General features: G+C 34.5%; 1 protein-coding gene across 10 annotated transcripts; it reads left to right on the top strand.

Annotated features, from left to right (window-relative positions):
- Nucleotides 1-559: 559 nt before the first annotated feature.
- LOC7483629 (DNA mismatch repair protein MSH5) lies at nucleotides 560-16,987 on the top strand. 10 transcript variants are annotated; one of them, XM_024611583.2, is made up of 34 exons: nucleotides 560-733; nucleotides 1,164-1,195; nucleotides 1,772-1,866; nucleotides 2,120-2,197; nucleotides 2,276-2,348; nucleotides 3,980-4,043; nucleotides 5,015-5,169; nucleotides 5,311-5,412; nucleotides 5,481-5,508; nucleotides 5,611-5,642; nucleotides 5,731-5,788; nucleotides 6,063-6,149; nucleotides 6,497-6,553; nucleotides 7,329-7,430; nucleotides 7,532-7,576; nucleotides 8,377-8,454; nucleotides 8,704-8,754; nucleotides 8,845-8,926; nucleotides 10,067-10,140; nucleotides 10,233-10,332; nucleotides 10,701-10,797; nucleotides 10,902-10,991; nucleotides 11,098-11,162; nucleotides 11,273-11,331; nucleotides 11,908-11,984; nucleotides 12,077-12,163; nucleotides 12,437-12,498; nucleotides 12,591-12,652; nucleotides 14,766-14,819; nucleotides 14,916-15,001; nucleotides 15,578-15,609; nucleotides 15,688-15,711; nucleotides 16,171-16,330; nucleotides 16,791-16,987. In XM_024611583.2, the coding sequence occupies exons 1-34, from the start codon at nucleotides 698-700 to the stop codon at nucleotides 16,855-16,857; spliced, it is 2,451 nt and encodes an 816-aa protein (XP_024467351.2). In that variant the 5' UTR covers nucleotides 560-697; the 3' UTR covers nucleotides 16,858-16,987. The 10 variants fall into 10 exon arrangements, 7 of the variants coding, with proteins under 7 accessions (XP_024467351.2, XP_024467350.2, XP_024467352.2 ...); XM_024611582.2 differs by having other exon boundaries at nucleotides 562-733; nucleotides 2,120-2,200; XM_024611584.2 differs by lacking the exon at nucleotides 16,791-16,987 and adding an exon at nucleotides 16,377-16,758 and having other exon boundaries at nucleotides 565-733; nucleotides 2,120-2,200; nucleotides 16,171-16,286.
- The last annotated feature ends 768 nt before the right edge of the window (nucleotides 16,988-17,755 follow it).

Genomic DNA, 17,755 nt, shown 5'->3' with positions numbered 1-17,755 from the left:
TAATTGAGAAGATGTTGAGTTTTATAGTTAGCCCAGATCTACAATTTAATAGGTTGTGGGTTTAAAAAATTAACCCGGTTTATCTAATTCACTTAGGCTTACCTGATTTTTTTCTCTTTTTTTATAAACCTTTTGTTTTCCAGCTTCATTATTCATCAGCATTTTATAATTTTATTATTATTATTTTTTATGAGGTTTTTTTTTTGTTTTAAAAGTAAGGTCAACTTAGATTTTTTTTTTTCGATCTTTGTTGAATCTTACTTTTTTTAAAAAAATTTATTTTTAAATTAAATTAATTTTGTGAGTTTTTATTTTTAAATTAAATTAAATTAATTTTTTTTAAATAGCCCCAATACTAACACAATGCCGTTTTTATTATTTATTGGTCCAAATATATTTTAAATATTAAATGAAAAGCAATGGGGAGATATTTTTGGACGGGAGAGGTTTAGTTTCCAACCGTCAAAGTATAACTTGTAAAATGTAATTTTTTAAAATTCACCAATTTAGTCCAAACCACATTACACGATAACATGTGTAATTTTCGTATTTTTTATTAATAAGCCTTTCCCACTCAAAGGATGGCGGTTCCTTCGACTTCCTCATAACACGGTCTTCGAAGCAGAACAAAACCAGGACGCGCACAGAATAATAAAAACGAAAACCGGAGACGCAGACAATAGTTGGAGCTCGAAGAATGGAGGAAATAGACGAAACGGAAGCCCAACCTCAGGTCTATTTCCTCCGTTTCATTCTGTTTTATTTCCTCTCTCGCATTTCTGTTTGGTCGCCGAGAAAACGAAGGAAACCGATTATTATATTTTTTTTATCAAGAAGAGAATTTCCTTATCAGTGGAATCATTTAAATACTCAATTCTCTCTGTTAACCATCAAAAAAACAGAGAGAGAAGAAAGAAAGGAGTCAACAATTTATGCCTCTTAATTCGGACTTGCCGTTAGAAATAGGCTTTGCTAATAATTGCAATAATCATGTGATTTCAAGACTCATAGTCGTAATTAGTACGGAGTTGTGATTTATTTTTTGTAGTCGTAATTGCTGGAAATGCTGCATCATTTTCCTTTTGCATTTTTGCAATGTATGTATAACCGTTTCATTCAGATGTCAGCTATTTATTTCAATCTAAATCTACATCTAAATGCAGGTCTATATGGCATGCATCCTACATGGCCATCGGTAAGAAATGTGCATGAAGATTAGCCTTTTTTTAAAAAAATAATAATAATAAATGAGTTTTAATTTACGGTTGTGATTTACTTGTATAGTAGTTTGTCAGGAACTGCTTGATGCTAGGTTTTCATTTTTTGAACTTAAAGCATTTTCTTTTTTTTATATGCAGCAAAATAGTAAAGCTATTCAGGGTTTTTAACGTTTTAATTGCCTAAAGGATTCGTTTCGAGTCTTTTTAGTGTTTTTATTTCACTACATAGATAACAATCAAGATACTCTATGTGTCCTCTGAATGCACTGAAGTTTGGAAGTGTTCATGACTGATTGATCTTGTTAAAAATAGAAAACAGAGATCCTGTAATATAAGAAACTGTGTGGGTGTGGCAATTTTGAATTCTTTATAGCATTGGAGTTTTAAAACGGTGAAAAGCCAAAGTGATCTTGTTGATAAATTAACGTACTGATAAGGGCTAGTTATTCAACTCTTCAATGAAAAGTGTTTAGTCTGCAATTTTTATTTGTGTTCGGAAAATTTTATACAATTTATATAAAAAATGGCATTTTCACCAAATTCCTGCACAGGGTTGGGATTTCTTACTATGATTCCAGTATTCGCCAACTGCATGTGCTTGAAGTTTGGGAAGATGGAAGTTCAGACTTCCCCCTAATTGATCTGGGTATGCCTTGTCTCTTTGTTGGAATGGCGTTCATTTCTATTATTCTTCATCAGATTTGAATTCTAAAATGGTTTTTCTTGATGTTTGAAAATGATTGGTTCTGGAATATGGATTCATTGCTTGTCATTTAAATTATAGTTTTTTCATATTTCCATTCCTTGTATTTATTATACTCTTTGCTTTTCTTATATCTGGATTCAATTATACCATTATATCATTAATATCCTTTTCTTTTGCTGAAACACTGGTTCAGTAAAATATCAGGCGAAGCCTTTGAATATTTACACAAGCACTAAATGTGAAGAGTCCTTCTTATCTGCTTTACAACGAAGTGGTACTCTGCTGTTTACCTGTTTGATTTATGAGCTAATATACATGTGGAATGTGTTTAAGTTTCAAAGTGATACAGATGGCACAACTGAGGCTCCTATGGTGAAACTCGTAAAAAGTTCAATATTCAGCTATGAGCAAGCCTGGCACAGGTATTAGAATGGATCCTGACATATTTGTGCAACTCTACTAGGTTTGAATTTTCATATTAGTGTGCCGAAAAGTGGAGGGTCATGGTCAAACCCTACTAACTAAACCATAAGATCACTCTTTGATAATGATTTTTTATGGTGATACTTGGAAATCTTATCATGATTCATTGTAATAATGAGTCAAGAATTTAATGTCTCACAGAATGCAGAGACTAGTCATTGACTTTCTTCATATTTTCATCCAAGTCATTCTAATGGTAGGTCATTCTTGTTGTGTCATCACTGAGTTCCCTTAAAAATGAAGCACTTGAAGAGCACATATGAAATTCCAAACACTTTAGAATGTATCACTTAGCATACATTCTATTAGCATTTCAAATGTAACTATAACAGAAATGATAACAGGATAGGGGTGTTCACGGTTCGGTTCGGTTCGGTTTAGACTCAAAAAACCAACCGAACCGAATTACATGAATTTTGTGAAATATTAACCGAACCGGACCGAAAACCGGTTCAAACTGAGCCGGTCCGGTTCGGTTACATCCGGTTTTTTTGGTAAAAAACCGGGAAACCTAATCCCATCATATATGGGTTATTTTTTGGATTTTTTTTTTAAATTGGTTTACATTAAATCAGACTTTAAAATTTTCACGATCTCAGCCAAAACAACTCCTTCATGGTTTCCATTGCCATTAATCTCATCGATCTCAGCCATTATCACGAATACTTGCCACAAGAAAGATCGGTTGGGAGATTCTTGAAATTGAGAAGAAAAAAGCCCTCAGGTCCCGACCCACAAATGAATAGGAAACGGGGCGAGGGTCTTTCATTAAAGGGGGTAAAGAAGGGTGGGGCTTTGTTCTGAGGGGGGCGCTTTTCGCAGCTTTAGAAAGGACAGCCTCCAGTTGCAGGAGTGAAAGAAAGAGTCTTGACCAAGAACTCAAAGTAGCGGAGTCTGAGGTACAACTAAGAATGAAAAGGGAGGAAAGATAAGAATAAGAAAAAGATACAGGTGACAAAGATGGACAAAGTGACAAAGATGGGCAAAGATCACTGTACATCAATTTTCTTTGGCTTTGGATGTGTATGTGACGTTGAAAAATATGATCTTCTCATTGAAAGCTCATTTAACAACCCACCAGAAAGGAAGATTGGGAAACTGGGAAAGGAAGATTGAGAATTATTTGAGAGGAAGATTGGTTTTTTCTCTGGGCAAGGCGGCGACACAAATGAGAGGCAGTAAAGTTATGTTAACTGTTAGGGTTAGGTTACAATTTAATATTTATACCTCGAAGATTTTTGTAACTTTTGGCTTTTATAGGTCCGGTTCGGTTTGTGCCGGTTTTTGGTTCAAAACCGAAACCGAACCGGACCTGTTAAAATTTATGGTTTTGACAATCGGTTTAATCGGTTTTTCATTTCGGTTCGGTTTTTTCGGTTAATTTTTCTCCGGTTTTCTTGGTTTTCTCGGTTAATCGGTTATTTTGAACACCCCTATAACAGGAGAACAAATACCTTGTGCTTAAATATAAAAGTGTGGCTTCAGTACAATCAACTCTACAATGAATGCGTCATTTGATTGGTCCTGAGAGCATACAACTAAAACTCGATGTTTTTGTTTGGTTTTGTAGATTGATTTACCTTCGAGTGACAGGAATGGATGATGGGCTAAATATCAAGGAGAGGGTTTCATATGTAAATAGACAAATACAAACTTCATTACTTTTTGTTTCTTTTCTTTTGTAAGGCATGTTGTTTAATAAATATTCTTCTACAATTTAAGTTTCTTTTGTTCCTCTTGAATCATATTAAACTTGTTATTATATGTGCACCTTCTGCCCATAATAATACATTTTTTCCACCAGAAACTTGGTGATTCCAGCACTTTTTCCATGAAATGTTGAGCATTGCGATATAATAGTTTGAAATCATGCTCTTATCTAGTAGATTATATAGAATTTAAGTGCTTTTCAGATCATAATCGATTCATGAGATTCAATGAGAGTAGCATGCAGTAGTACTTGAATTTCATTTATCATCCTTTGATCTTCACAGAGGATGTCATATCGTCCTTATTGACACGTATATTCTGTTTAAATAGGACCCTCTTCTTTCTATGTAAAAAAAATGAGATAGAAGAAATGACTTGAGTTTAGTTTAGAACTCTACAGTTAGTATGGATGGTGTTTTCTGATTTAGCGGATGAGAAAAGTTGTTTTTAGTCATCCTTGCACTGATGCTCTATATCTTGATTCTATTCTTTCTTAATGCCATTTGGAGAACACATTAAATAATATCTGTTTTCCCTCCTGAAATGGATGGCTAATGTTGGGATCTGCCAGCTCTTGCATATCACTATATTCCATGACCCTCATAGTGCTACAGAGAGCTTTCTTTTGAATTATGTAATTGGGGTATTTTGGTACTTCATTCTGTTTGCAATTGTGAGTGTCCTTTTTCAGGTCCAGGGAACACTTACAAGATAATATTTTTCTCTTTTATACTTTATATAAATATAATCCTGGTACAGTCTGAAATAATAAGAATTATTATACAGAATCTTTAATGTGTCTTTAACTATGTCTTTCTATTCTTCCAGTGTTGGTGATGCCCCCAAAGCTTGACCTTTCTCTACTTTAAGCTTCCTCTCTGTTTCATATTGTCAGCTGAGTTCCATGATGGACATAGGAAGTGATGTTCAAGTTCGAGCAAGTGGAGGTCTTCTTGCCATATTAGAAAGTGAAAGGATTGTAGATACCCTTGAGCAAAAGGAATATGGAAATGCATCAATTACTATCGATTCTATCGTGGAAATTTCACTGTATCTTTTTATTTATGTATTATTTCTGAACTATTTCTTTTCGTTTATCCCACTAATTTTTGTTTTTACTTTTTGAAAACAAGTTAACAAATGGCAGAAAAGAAACTTGGAAAAGAATTTATCCTTCACGTATCAAATTAGAAACAAATTTCTTAAACTTGATGCAGCAGCTCATGAAGCATTGCAGATTTTTCAAATCGACAAACATCCAAGCCATATGGGCATTGGCAGGGCAAAAGAAGGGTAAATTTTGTATTATCTTGTCAGTTTTCTTATTCAGAAAAGTTGTATCCTGATTTTTTGACATGCAGGTTCTCTGTGTTTGGCATGATGAATAAGGTTTGTAGAGATATAGTTTTCTTTTTGGTAGTATCTTTGTAGAAATATAATTTTCCATTAGTAGTACCTGTAGCATATTAGACTAACGTAATCCCTCATCAGTGTGTGACGCCCATTGGTAAACATCTTCTGAGGTAAATTAATTTTGAGACTTTGTGATGTTAGCTTTTCCAACATTTTCTCTAATCCAAGGCCTTGAATAAATGTTTTACCTTGCTTTAGAAACTGGTTCCTGAGGCCTTTGCTGGATGTGGAAAATTTGAATGGTCGACTCAATGCTGTATCCTTCCACTGTTTAAGTTAATGAAATTACTTCCTGTTTACATGAATTAGAGCTTGGTCCAGTAATATGGCAAAAGATGGAAAACAATTACATAAGCTGGCACCATTTTGGCATGGGTTTGGTTGCTTGATCTAGCTGAAGATATATTGTGAAAATGTTATGATCACATTGAATAGTTTTCATTCCATTACTTTTAGGATCAGCTTTCAAAATGATCAAACTTCATATTTTTTGGTTACTGTAACGATGACATATTCCTTGACAGATTAAGATTTCATTCTTTCTTTGTTCCGAAGAACTGATGGTTTCTTTGCGAGAAACATTGAAGTCTGTCAAGGACATTAAGCGTATACTCAGAGTACTGTTTTTTTTTTTCTTCCTGTTATTTGTCATGCTATCCTTATGTAGGTTTTCAAAGCCTTTTTCCATACAAAATGAAGATTTCCAATTGGTTTTTAGTAACAATTTCAGCACAGATCTTTTATTTAAAACAGTGATTATATACAAAATAATTTTGTGGACTTGCAAACTTCTCACAGAGACTTGCTTATGTTCTTTGTTTCTGTCTAATCTGAAAAACCCATAACTCACTCTTTGCGCTCTTAATTTATTGGCATTATTACAAACATTAGTGAATTGCCAATTCCTTTCATTATTTTTCTTTTTATCTTCTGAAATTTGTAATCTTTCCTTTTGTTCTTGAAGAAGTTCGACTCACCAAGCTCCCTGTCTACTGTTGGTGACTGGACAGCCTTTCTGAAGGTAATCTCACCTCAGCAGGCAGTGCTTAAGTTCTCAATCCTGTTGACAAATATTTCTTAGCTCCCTCGCCTGCTAGCTGGTGCTGAGATGCTTCACTAGTTTCATAATTACAGGATAGCCACCACTACAGATAACCATTCTCATTTGTTTTCATGCAGTTGATTTGTATTTCATTGTTTCCTCCCTTCTCTCTGCTACCAATTGCCACATGTCTCAAAGTTTGAAACAGTTAAATAGGCTTCTTCATTGTAATATAGGACCTGGCCACTTTTTTTGGTTTTCTATGGTTTCTCATTGACAGCTTCTTAATGGAAGTAGGGCCTAAGCAGGAAATATTGCTTAGCAGTGTATACTGAAAGATTTTCTGTCAGTAGCTCAATTTTATGCCATCCAAAGAAGGCTTCAATCAAATATTCCTTTCCAACCTTAAGATTTTGTGTAAGCTCCTTGAAAAGAACTGCTGTAATGTCAGCTATAGACGAAGAAGAAAAAATGTACTTCATTTTTTCTGAAAAGATTTATTTTCTTTATTTCTAAAAAAAGAAATGGAAATAATGGCTGACTTTTGCTTTGTATGAATGGAATACGGACAAAAGAAAAATATTTTTATTGGCACACAAACCTATTCATGCATTATGCCTTCTACGTGTGTATGTGTGTGTTATAAGATCTTCATGCAATTTCCTGAAGAGATTATCTTTAGTTTCTTCTAGTGAGTAGATTCATAAAGTTCAGATTATATTTTATTTCTCCTGATCCAGTGATACTCTTGTAGAGTGTTTGTGCGCTCTTGCATTTGGGAAAGATATTTGAAGTAGGAATTTCTGAAAATCTTCAAGAGCATGCTAAGTACTTAAATCTGAACATTGTTGAACAGGTATCAGAACATTTGTTGCCTGCCTTTTCTGTGAAGCCTTATATTGTTATCTGTTCTCAAGGTTTATTCATGTGCCCTATGCATGTTTGTTTATTTTCCAGGCTTGTTCATGCATCACAACAGAGCTGGCTTATGTCTATGAATTGGTTAGTCCATCTTCCTGGATATTTTCTTAATTGTAAACACTGTAAAAGGTCACTTCTTATTGGAAGTTCCTTCTTCCTTTTTTTTTTTTCTTTTCTTTTCCTGAATGACATGGAGTTCCAAATCTCTCTGGAAAATAGATGGTGTGAGAACATGTACTGTTCAATAATTCTGTGTTCAGCTATATAGTTAAGACTATCCCTTATATTCTTCCAGCATGCATGGCATTTCATTTATTTAATCAAGTGTAATTGTAGCCTAAAATAAGAATTTTTTCAATACTTCCATATCTATTATTCAGAGCTTTGTTTGAATGATATTTATATGACTTATTGGCGAGGCTAATTGGAATAAAAGGGACAGATACTGTACATTTGGTAGCATGATTAAAGAAAAAGCCATGGCATGTGGGGTACAAGGCTTCAATGAGTTAAAGTGAGCACAGGAGTCCAAAAAATAAGAACAGCCCTGGGAACCGTACCAAAAAGAAAGGTGCAAATAGCTGTCTAAAGATTATAAGTTCAGGGATCTGCACAGAAATCTTCAACAAAAATCGATACTCAAGAAGAAAGGCGTTGATTTTTTATTCTGCAATTTATTATCCACGTTTCATTTTGTCGCATTACTGAGATGTTACAATTGCTGTGATTTATTACAATATGTTGTATCAGCTGGAATTATGTGTTGACATTACCTAACATTTTTACTGGGACATACTGCATCTCATCTTTCTTGATGTCTGAGCTGAATTCACTTCCCATCATTTTGTGGGTCATGCTCAAACGTGTGATTTCTTTTACAGGTGATTGGTGTTATTGATGTTAATAGAAGTAAAGAGAAGGGTTACGGGACAATAGTGAAAGAAGGTTTCTGTGATGAGGTTGCAGATTAGTTGTGATTTCTGGCCATGATTTTTTAAGAAATGGATTTTTAATCATTTACTCTATGTTCTCCTGTTTCTATTTCTTCAGTAAATATATTAAGATGACCACTTCTCCCCACTACTGAATCCACCATCGAGATGATAGGATTTCTTTCTGTTTTGCCCAAACCTTAATGCTAGGATTCGACTTTTCTCATTTGTGCTCAAACTGTGTTTCTGATAATTCAGCCTTTCTTTCACATGCAGTTGGATGAGCTTAGGCAAATCTATGAAGAACTTCCAGATTTTCTGCACAAGGTAAGTTGTTTCATTTGTACATGGATCAAATTGGAGTAAGGAATTGAAATTGTATGTACATTGAGATCCATTTGACTAACTCCTTTGTAGGTTACTTTATTGGAGCTTGCACAACTACCCCATTTGGGTAAAGAGAAGCTCGTTCCTTGTATTGTTTACATACATCAAATAGGTTGGTCGGAAGCTCTGTATTATACTGCTATTGAAAAACTTTGTATGACTAATTCAAAGTTTCTTTTAGATTTCATCCCTGATTATAATTGCCTTCACTATGTGATATTACTTTGTCTAATGCCTTGGATATACTTGAATGATGGCTTTTTATACTGCCTCTGTTATATAATGAGTAAATGAATCTCCCAAAAGTAAACGGTCAAGATTTCGCTATGCAGTGTGTTTGTGTTGAAACACTAATTTGAACTACCCAGAGTAAATATACATGTCATTTACAGATGATCAAAATCTGAGTTTCCAATCGTGATACCACATTTTATCTTCTTTACATTCCACTAGGAACTAGAGGAAGAACACTTCCATTGCATGAAAGTTGCTACATTTTGAGCTAGACATTGAATGAAACACAAGGGGTCTGGCACCATGATGAAAAGTCTTTTTTGCCACCACAAGACCAAATTGCTTCTGGTTATGAGAAGTGATTGCTAATTTTTAGAGTGTATTTTGATGAAAGAAAGCTAGATTGGGTAGAATACTGGGAAGCACTAACTTGATGATGCTCTTGAAGGTGTTACTTTATTTTGATAAAGGAAAAATATATCATTCATGATTTAATATCTTACCCTATATTTTTTTTTTCTTTTAAATGACGAGCATTTTCAATGGCACACTACCAAACCTTTTTTTTTTCCCGTAAACAGCTTTACCATCTCAGTTGGATTTAAGTGTACGTTTGGCTATGTGGTTGAACCCGTGTTTCAACCATCATAAGCATCAAATTGATTTCAACCACGTAGTGAAACCAAGCCTTAAGTTTTTGCTGAAAACACAACAATGCCAGCTGTGATCCAAACAGAACATGGCCTTCATACATATGGCATCTAATATGCTTGATACATTGTGGATTTTATTTTCCATAGTAGTGGAAGATGGATATCTTAGCTTGGAAGGAATTTTGTGAGTTTTGTTTTTAAGCATGTTACAGGAATTTGTGCGTATTGGTTTAGCTCATTTCTCATAGAAATGGAGGATAGATGTTGTTTCCAAACAGATGTTCAATATGAGTTATGCAATGCGAAGCTGATCTTATTTATTTTAAGCTTGTTATCCTTTTACATATGTGCTTTCCTTTATATAGGGTACTTGCTGTGTATTTTTGAAGAGAAACTTGAAGAAACCTCACTGTTGAAGCCTCAAGATTTTGAATTTATGGCAAGTTGACGCTTGTTTTCTATTTTTGATTAATAGTATTCATTCAAAAAATGTATTCGACATATGCTGATGAAAATATATTATCAATATAGTTTTTCGATGTTGATGGAGAGACTAAAAGATATTTCTATCGTACTCCAAAGACAAGAGAATTGGATGAACTTCTGGGAGACATTTACCACAAGATACTTGGTATGCATTCTAAATCTTACTCTACCTTGCTAAATATATGTTAGTGACTAGTTATTCTCTATAAATGTTTGTGAGAAAATACAAACAATGTAATGCCTGTTGTGAAAGATACTATAAGATGAGTCTATGGTCCATCAATCCAACTTAGTGAGTGCTAAACTCCGTTATCTGGTACATAATTAGATAGTCTTCAAGGCTAAGAGAAGAAGACTGGTTGCACATGCTTTTTGGTGCGAAGAAAATGTGTAAATGTGTCTTATATTGAAATTATATAGAATGGTGGCAAATACTTTTAATGTCAACGCACATCATTGTTTATTTATTTTATTCCAATTTTTTAAAAGCTGTTCATTTGTTAATATGGAAAGATATGGAAAGGGCAATCACTAGGGACTTGGTTTCTCATGTGCTTCTCTTTTCTGACCATCTGCTTAAGGCTATAAATTTTGCGGCTGAACTTGATTGGTAAGAATCATCTAGCTACCAGCTCTCCCCCTCTCTCTCTCATCATATATGTAAATTTCTTTTTGTATGCATAACTGACCATGTTATATGATGTTTACATTTAGCATTTTGTCACTGGCCATAGTTGCTCATCAAAACAATTACGTGAGGCCTATTTTGACTGAAGAAAACTTGCTTGACATTCAAAATGGAAGGTGAAAATTGATTGGATCATATGAACTGCTTTTCATTGGATAAAAACCTTAAAAAGTTGGATCTACTGATTGAGGGTGTTAATGAGTAGTCTACACCCTTTTGCAGACATGTTTTGCAGGAAATGACAGTAGACACATTTATTCCTAATGATACAAAGATTCTTCATGATGGTAAATTTACACTAATCATGACATTGATGTCAACAAAGTCTATTCCATTTCAGTAAGAAACTAAGGTATACTAGTTTTTGTGCTGAAATTTTAAGTTTGTGTTGCTTCAGAAAGGATCATTATCATCACAGGTCCAAATTATTCCGGGAAGAGTATATATATAAAGCAGGTCAGTAATGATTATCGGGAGGACTCTCTGTGTGCATGTATGAGTGCACACGCGCATATCTGTGTGGTGCACTTGCGCATGTCTGTGTGATGCACCTGCAAATATGGGTGTTGTGTCTTATGCTTTTTGTGATTCCTTCAAATTTGGGGCTTGATTCATCTTTCAAATAAAATCTATTAGTTGGTTGCTTCAGCAGTTGTCAGACAAATGGATACATTTTGCAGCATCTTCCTATGTGTGTCAGTTTACATTTAAAGTCAACAGACCTAAGAAATGACTATTTAGGGTACAATGTTTTGGTCATCATCAAACATGTTATAGAACTATAAAGTGCAAGTTCAGTGGATCACTTCAGCTAGCAGCAACATGTGTATCATGACAATTTGTTTCCACCATCTCCATATTTCTATGGATGTCTGTCAAGTCCATGGTGTTGATGCTTCTGTTGCAATTAGTCTTGAGGGTCATCTTGCTGTCCATTCTTGTGATAGTCTATTTTCATGCAAGTTGCAATTGATGAGTTTATGTTTCGTATCGCATTATTACAAATTTTGCTTTATGGGCGTTGTTTTCCAGGTTGCTTTAATTGTTTTCCTTTCTCACATCGGAAGTTTTGTACCAGCAGATGCTGCCACTGTGGGATTGACTGATAGGTGTCTGACCTTCATGATTCCAGCATCTTTCTTAGAATAACAGTTGATGTTTGTATTCAATCATCATGCAAAAGACTACTCTCTTGTAACAGGATATTCTGTGCAACTGGAAGCAAGCTTATGACTGCAGAACAATCAACATTTATGATAGATCTGCATCAAGTAGGACTGATGCTAAGGTAAACTAGCATCAGGTCAATTACGATGGTTTCACATTTCAGAACTAAAGGCCATTGTTCATGTTAACTGTCTCACAATCTTTAGCACCTAGACTTTGTTGATGTCTTGTCATAACGTTCATTCTTTTGTCTGCCAATTCAACATGGTGTTATAGAGAATGTTGGAGTGCTAAGTTTTTTTAAAATATCTGAATGCTTAGTAGCTGGAAGCTTATAAGACATCTTTAGAATCCACCTTTGCAACCATAAGGATTCATGTTGACAAATTTTCAGGCAAACAACTTCACGATCTTTGTGTCTGTTGGATGAATTTGGTAAAGGTACTTTAACTGAAGGTTAGTTTCTCTTACAAAGACTGGGTTTTTGTGATGCCTGATCATTTGTCCTTGTTCTTTAATTCACAAGTATACTACGATCTTGAATACAGATGGCATTGGTCTCCTTGGTGGAACTGTAAATTACTTTGTTGCATGTGATGACCCTCCAAAGGTTTGATATTCGTCTTCATCTCCTGTGAGATTTTATATATCATACTAGCATAATAGTTCTCTTAAGCATAGTGAAATTCAATGAGGATCTTTGTATGTATGATCATGCTAAGCAACATTTTCCTCTATTATTACTTCTTCCTAGTCAATTCCTTAATAGCATTAGCACCTTCTGTTATGGGTGCATATCATCATATGTCGAAGCATCAAAGCACACAAAAGAAAAACACCTGGGCTAGTTTCTTAGCATTTGATTTGGCTGACTACATCATGCAGCGTAGGGATTTAAATTTGACTTTGGGTGCATGTTTAAGGAACAGAAAGAGATTTCAACTCAAGCTTTAATTTGGTGGGATAAAGGCTTATATGATTGGTTATGAGAGTTGGTTTAAGTTTTTCAAACCAATTTCAGTTCCAGCTGAGGCTGCTCCTAGTTAGAAAGGTCAAGGGCCATTCTGTGATTTTACAGATTGCTGGAAATTTCAGTAGTATGATCAAACTTTTATTTTCCTGTTTTATTGTTTTCTTAGTCCTTATAAAGTGGACTTGTTTATGTTTCTTATAGGAATCATTACATTTTCTTACATAGGAATCCAAGACCAATTAGGATTAGTACTGACTCAAGGCTAAATATATATCTGCTTGCTGTCTTTTAATTGGATTATGACAGATCTACTATGAACAAAGTGAAGCCTTTTTCTTTGAGAGCGTGATGCTTTCACTCAGGAGTGATTCCTTAAGCCCTAGGTTCATCTTAGGTTCTTATTTTTAAGGAGTGATTCTTTCAATCCGCTAGTGTGAGGGTAGCAGCAGTCCATGTTCTGTTATTCTTCAAATTTTCTTTCAGATCTGCTTTCAATTCCACCTTAAAAATACTAAATTTGAAACCCTTACTAGTCCTATAAACATCAAACTCAAATCTTCCCCTAGACTTTTCCTGCACCACTACATCCACCCATTTGTTCTCAGCGTTCTTTATTCCCATTGATGCGGAACAATGAACAAAAAGACTTAAGAGAAAGAAGCTAAGAATTGAAAGCGAAGGAAGAGAAGAATAGAGATTGGAGATATGCAAAATCTGCAATATTTTTAATTAATCATCAAAATTGTCTCACAAAATGATAAAGAAATATATACATAGTAAAACCCTAAAATATCTCACTATTGGGCTCAGCCCATCAAATCAAATTGTTTAACATAAATAATTCCAAATAAATAAAATAAACAATGAGATAGGCCTTAATGGGCTCAGTCTCCCAACCAAAGAGTGACAGGTTGCGCCATCCTATGTCGTCTCCACCAACTCTTCGAGGGTTGGAGAAACTCGGCCCCATTGAGTTTTGATGATGAACACTGAACAATGTTTTTTTTTTGTAATCAGAACAGTAGGATGCTTTTTTTTTTAGATCAAACCGGATCTAGGGTTAGGGTTATGAATAAGCATAAGCATGTAGATCGTTTAATTGTAAGAACAGTTAAAACCCTAGCTCTGATACCAAATTTGATGCTGAGCAAAGACTTAAAGCATAAAAGAAATAAGTTTTTAGAGAAAGAAGCTAAGAATTGAAAGCAAAGAAACAGAAGAATAGGGATTGGAGATATGCAAAATCTGCAATATTTTTAATTAATTATCAAAATTGTCTTACAAAATGATAGAGAAACATATAAATAGTAAAACCCTAAAACATCTCTCTATTGGGCTCAGCCATCAAATCAAATTGTTTAACATAAATAATTTCAAATAAATAAAATAAACATTGAGATAGGCCTAAATGGACTCAGTCTCCCAATTAAAGAGTGACAGGCTGGGCCATCCTACATCGTCTCTGTCCATATACCTGTGTAATTTGCGGTGTGTCTAGTGTCCCCACCATCCATGTCCAATCTGGTACTATTTACTAGGCTTCTTTGCTGTCATTCTCACCATTTCTATTATAGATATTCTTTGCATGTGGCTAGTTTTCTCTACTTACTTCAATGTACCACCTCTGGCCCTACATCTGCCACTGGCATTTAAACAATTCTGAGGAACACCTAATATTGGGAACATGGGACAGTATAGGTAAGCTGAGCTCCTTACTACTAAAATTTCTCAAAGTTTTTTGTTCTTACAGGTTCTGATGTCCACTCATTTGACTGAGTTATTTAATGACGGTTGCTTACCAGAGGTATGCATTATTTTTTAGTTGCTTACCTAAGTTAGAAACACTTCTCGCTTTACCATTTAGAAGTGGGTTTTTATTTTAACTTTTAATTAATTCCAGTCTGAGAAGGTGAAATTTTTCACCATGAGTTTGCTGAGACCTGACAACAACTCTACGGACATCAAGGACATTGTGTTTCTCTATCGGTATATTTCTGTGACCTTTTTGCATCATGTTACAGCAAGCCAACATATTTTACCCCTTGCCACCCCAGGGCTCCCCTGGATGGTAACGCACACCCCACTTTAAAAAGTGAAGGTTGTAGGTTCAAGAAGGAGGACTGAGTGTTGGGGAATTAGCTAGAATTAGTCACATCTTTGTACTTAAAAACAGAAAATAACATTTTATCACTCAGTGAAAAGGAGAAGATTGCCATAGGTTGATGACTCAATTGTTTTCTTTTCCGATGTTGGGATTACTGATGTTAGGGAATATTTTCACTGCATCAATGGTTTAACAATTTGATGGGATTTTGGGCACTGCTCAGCATGGATCTCTTTCTCCCTACTCCGCACTTCTGCATTGCTGATTGTAGCATCCAAGTTGTCATGTTTGTAGGCAAGAGGGCAGTTAGTATGTTTGTGACCTCAGATGTACATTCTTGAGCCATAACATATCAACAGTGAACTTCTCATATTGGACTTCTTTGCCCAGTGATGGCTCTTATTTCTTGACGGATGTTGAAAGTGATTCTACTAATGTTTAGAAGACTGTTTTTACAGGTTAGTTCCTGGACATGCACTTCTTAGCTATGGTGAGTGTATACTTTTGTGTGCATTTGGTATACATGCTGGAAACTTGCAGTAAACTCATGCTGATCTATGGTTTGCAGGACTCCATTGTGCTCTGCTAGCCGGTACATCCTGACTTCATGATTTGTTTAAGAAACTTGGTCAAAATTATGTCCAAATAACAGCTATATGTTCCTGCGGTTGTTTTCCTTTTTCTTTCTTTTTTTTAATTCTCTTGGGGAAGCTGCTAATGGAGAAATAAATATGGATATGATACAGAGATTTTCGGTAACAGCAGGACGATATAGCTTGTTTGTGTTTGCAAGCATGACTAACATTTGATAGGTATAGCTGCTCCCTATAGGATTGACTCAAGTCAAGTAACCCCTAAACCAGTTGGTGTCTGTTACATGAATCTTTAATAGATTGTGATAAATGTTGCGCTGACAGTGTGACAGAATGTAGTTCTCCGGACGACAGACTTCTGTCGAAAGTTACCCGCGTAAACAAGAGCTATCATTGCATTAAATTCATTCATGAAAGGGCTGCATCACTCCAATTTACTGATGACATTGTTCATGCAGGCGTCCCTGAGGAAGTTATTAAGAGAGCAGCATTCATATTGGATACCGTCGGGAGCAGCAATTATGTTGAGCGATTGTGCAATGAGAATTTATCAGCCCAGGATCAACTAAACAAGGTCTTGAAGAACAAAACTTGTAGAATAACAGTGAAATCTTGGAGGTATGCAAGTATGTTTTACGGAGTTTTGCTGTTGTATTGAATGCAGGAGACGGTTGACCGGATGCTGGAATTTGATGTTTTCAAGGGAGACATCAATCTCTTCTTCCAGGATATATTTCCTTGTTAATCCAAAGAACATCAAATCAAATGTATCCTTTGTCTATCGTCGTAGAAGCATCACCTTACCACCTACAAAATATATGTCTCCTTTCAGCATTATTTCCTCGCTGTCAAAGCAAAACAAATGCACTCCCATCTCCACTTGATTTCCCAGCCCATTTACATACGATGCGATAGATATAGAACATCAGGGATAATTCTTTGGTCCCTTGGGATGGTTTCATAGTGGAAGACAACATTGTCATAAACTTCAGTCTTGGTATCTTTTCATGTTTTCTTCCTCCTGATAAAAATCCAAGGTTTTGATCTCCTGATGGACTTGCTATGTCTCTCTTTTCAGGGCGCCTCCTTTCCCATCCAATCCGAAACCTGTCTGCATTAGACTGAGAAGCATGTCCTATCGGTAAATAAGTGTAAAGAAAAGAAGAAGAAAAAATTTCTAAAAAATGAAGATAACAAAACAATTTGTGATAAATAGCCCAAGTATAAAATAATGAAAATGTTAAGTATAAAGAGAAAAAAAATATAAAAACAAAACTTGTTTTTTGAAAAATCCAAATTATAATTTTGTCACCTTTATAGTAAAAGTATGGGCAAAATTTATAATTATACAATTTCTATATGGAAACATCATTTTCTTATAGTATATGTATAACTAAATTATTTAAAATTAATTTTTTTATAATGTTAATAAATTTAAAATTAATTTATACCATGTTTTGAAGAAGTAAAAAAAAATTAATTGATTTGATGTGACTCGATTAACTTCACAAGTTTAAAGATAATTTGGATAATAAATGAAATATAGTTTGACAAAAAAATTAAGATGATATATATATATATTAAAATGATAATATATTAGATCGATTCAGGGTAAATAAGGTTAACATGTAAAATTCACTACTCGAGTCATAAAACAATGATAACTTCATAGAAAATAAATAAAATAAACATATTGAAGTCTAATTCTCAATCAACCCAATGTTGAAGAATAAAATTGAAAACATCAATTAAAAAAAACAAAAAGTTAACATGCTAAACTTGGATTATAAGACTGAGATAACCCAATAGAAAGTAAATTAAAATAATTTATGAAGCTTAACTCTCAATCAATCCAATGTTAAAAGATGGAATTGAAAAAAAATCAATTAAAAAAAAGATAAAAAAAAACCAGAGTCAACTCATGTTAACCTGTTAAATTCTTGACTCGGGTTATAAGACTAAGATAACCTCATAAAAAGTAAATTAAAACAAATTGTGAAGCTTAATTCCCATAAGTTGACGGATGGAATTAAAAAAAAACAT

Source organism: Populus trichocarpa, chromosome 11, assembly GCF_000002775.5.
Source record: "Populus trichocarpa isolate Nisqually-1 chromosome 11, P.trichocarpa_v4.1, whole genome shotgun sequence".
In the NCBI taxonomy this organism is placed as follows: Eukaryota; Viridiplantae; Streptophyta; class Magnoliopsida; order Malpighiales; family Salicaceae; genus Populus; species Populus trichocarpa.
The sequence above is the reverse complement of the archived record's forward strand: the minus strand, read 5'-3'. Positions and strand labels throughout refer to the sequence as shown.